General features: G+C 37.2%; 1 protein-coding gene across 1 annotated transcript; it reads left to right on the forward strand.

Moving 5' to 3' along the window:
• Window positions 1-286: 286 nt before the first annotated feature.
• On the forward strand, window positions 287-829 carry LOC144576176 (putative RING-H2 finger protein ATL69). The gene has a single exon (XM_078326461.1). The coding sequence runs from the start codon at window positions 287-289 to the stop codon at window positions 812-814; it is 528 nt and encodes a 175-aa protein (XP_078182587.1). The 3' UTR covers window positions 815-829.
• The last annotated feature ends 2,427 nt before the right edge of the window (window positions 830-3,256 follow it).

The following is a 3,256-nucleotide window of genomic DNA, read 5'->3' on the forward strand; positions in this document are numbered from 1 at the left end:
CTAATGAGTACGTTGAAAACATTAATTAATTTGTTTAATCAAAATTCGAACATATATATGCAGGTCCTTCGAAAAATCTCCTGAAACCTAAATTGAAGAGGCAGCAATCATCATAGAGTTGAACGCCACATAAAATCCAACACACACAACTAGCCGGCGTAGCCGCTTCCATGCATTAATTCACTGCTCTTTAATTGCGCTCCCTTACTGTACGTCTGTACCCACTCCCACCTCGATCTCTCTTCCTTTCTCGATCTCCTTCCCTCACCACCTCGATCCCCTCTTCATGTCCACCCCCTTCCCACCTCCATCCCTTCCCACCTCTGCAGCCGGTGTCGGTCTTGGCTACGGCATTGCCATTGCTGTTGGTCTCCTTGTTCTCATCTCCACCATTCTCCTTGCCTCCTACCTCTGTGCCAGATCCAAATCCCCTCTCCCGATCTCCCCTTCATCTCCGCTACCTCCTCCCCCCTCCTCCTCACCACCAAACTTCGTCGTCGGTCTTGATTTGTATACAATTGACGCTTTCTATCCAAAATTTGTACACCAATATTCTGGTCAAGGGGATAACAAGAATAATGCCGGTGCCGGTGGGGATGATGCATGTCCGATTTGTTTAGGAGAGTATGTAAGTGGGGATGTGTTGAGACGGGGACCCGATTGCGGGCATTGTTTTCATGTCGCATGTGTTGATGAGTGGCTAAGATTAAGCGCTACATGTCCGTTATGTAGGAGTTCACCGGTACTGTCGCCAGTTGCTACACCTCTTTCGGAGCTTATTCCTCTGGCTCGGACTACGACTAGGGGAAGGTGATTTGTTTACTTATTTTTATATATATGTTTCTCATTTCTTTCTTTTGCTATTTTTGTATTGTTTTTTCTTGTATACGTATATGCATGTATTGTACGTAGATTGATAGACATTTTGTATGGATAATTGGAATGCCGAATTGAGATGCATTAATTGATTGAAAACAGGAGTCACGTGGCATGTTAAATTGGTACATTTGCATGTTTAGATTATATTTTTTTAATTATTTGTAGCGGTTACTTAATTACTTCTTGATTGCTTGCTTGTTTAATTATATATATATATACATAGTCCGGCTAAATTGCTGCTGGCAACAGTTCTGCCCAAGTGCTGCCGGGTTATATTTAGCCGTGTGATGTCCAAACGACAAATCCAAACCGTTAGATGTTTAATCTATATTATAATCTACTTGGAGACCAAATTTTACATTTTTTGGAATTTTTTTACTATTTATTAAGCTGGTTTGAAAACCGTTGTTTTCAGTAAATTTCTGCAGTTTTGAAAACAACGGTTTTCAAACCAGCTTAATAAATAGTAAAAAAATTCCAAAAAATGTAAAATTTGGTCTCCAAGTAGATTATAATATAGATTAAACATCTAACGGTTTGGATTTGTTGTTTGGACATCACACGGCTAAATATAGCCCCGGCAGCACTTGGGCAGAACTGCTGCCAGCAGCAATTTAGCCGGACTCTCTCTCTCTATATATAGATGGGCTATGGTGCATTGCAATGCATGGAGGGGTTTGTGCATTGGACCATAAATATAAAATTCAAAATTCAAATGACCGATCCAAACCGTTCATCTTGTTCTCCATATTAATATGTGCTTGGAGACCAAATTTTACATTTTTCTGAATTTTTTTACTATTTATTAAGTATTTTACAAAATTGTTGATCCAACGGTGGCTGCTGATTTTACTGTTTTGTTACGCCACCGTTGGATCAACAATTTTGTAAAATACTTAATAAATAGTAAACAAATTCAGAAAAATGTAAAATTTGGTCTCCAAGCACATATTAATATGGAGAACAAGATGAACGGTTTGGATCAGCAATTTGAATTTTGAATTTTAGATTTATGGTCCAATGCACAAACTCCTCCATGCATTGCAATGCACCATAGCCCATCTCTCTCTCTCTCTCTCTATATATATATATAGGCTGTGGCTAATTTGCTGCCGGCAACATTTCTGTCGGCGGTGCTCCCAGCCTTTTTTTTTTGTGATGTACAAACAACAAAGTCAAACCGTTAGATGTTAAATCTATACTATAATCTACTTGGAGACCAAATTTTACATTTTTTGGAATTTTTTTACTATTTATTAAGCTGGTTTGAAAACCGCTGATTTCAATGCTGCAGAAATTTACTGAAATCGGTGGTTTTCAAACCAGCTTAATAAAAAAGGGCGGCAACACCTCCGGCTAAAATCCTGCCAGCAGCAAATTAGCTGGACCCATATATATATATATATATATAATGAAGGGAAATAAATCTGAGGAATAACACAGGAACTTGTTTATTTCGATCCTAGTCGTTCAGATTTTTTATGCACGAATCTCAATGAATATCAATGGATGGGATCGGAATATATCGCAGATACCTGTCTGTCCATAATGAAGCTATGATATATTCTGCCTTTTTAGCAATGAGGAGGGTTCAAATGCCTCCATGTTCTTGTGCTTCCATCATGCCTCCATCTCTCTCCATCATTTTCAAAGTTCAAACAGTCGATCCGAACCGTTCAACCTAACCTCCATACTAAAATATGTTTGGAGACCAAATTTTATATTTTTAGAAATTTTTTTACTATTTTTTTAGATAGGTACAAAAATACTGTTTTTAGATGGTTCAGATTGACTGATTTTGCACCTATCTAAAAAAATAGTAAAAAAATTTCTAAAAATATAAAATTTGGTCTCCAAACATATTTTAGTATGGAGGTTAGGTTGAGCGGTTCGGATCGACTGTTTGAACTTTGAAAATAATGGAGAGAGATGGAGGCATGATAGAGGCACAAAAACATGGAGGCATTTGAACCCTCCTCTTTAGCAATATCTTTTAATTAATGATGACATGTCGACCGTCCATTTAAAAGACGGTTCGAAATAGATACAAAAAGTTTCTGCTTCAACCAAAACATGTTCCAGCTGGCCCCTCAAATCCAATATGACATTTTGTGATCAAAATCATCAAACTATATATATGTATTAATGTATACACGTGACAGCTCAGCTTATATATATATGCAGATCCGGCGTGATTTTAGGGTTCTAATTAATTGGTGAGGAGGGATCAAGTTACAACACTTGAAAGTTACAACAAAGTTACAACATCATTTTTTTTCATTTTCAAAGTCCAAATCGTCGATCCAAACCGTTAGATATTCAATCTATATTAAAATGTGCTTACAGACCAAATTTTACATTTTTTGAAATTTTTTTG

Source organism: Carex rostrata, chromosome 25, assembly GCF_964058835.1.
Source record: "Carex rostrata chromosome 25, lpCarRost1.2, whole genome shotgun sequence".
NCBI classification, from domain to species: Eukaryota; Viridiplantae; Streptophyta; class Magnoliopsida; order Poales; family Cyperaceae; genus Carex; species Carex rostrata.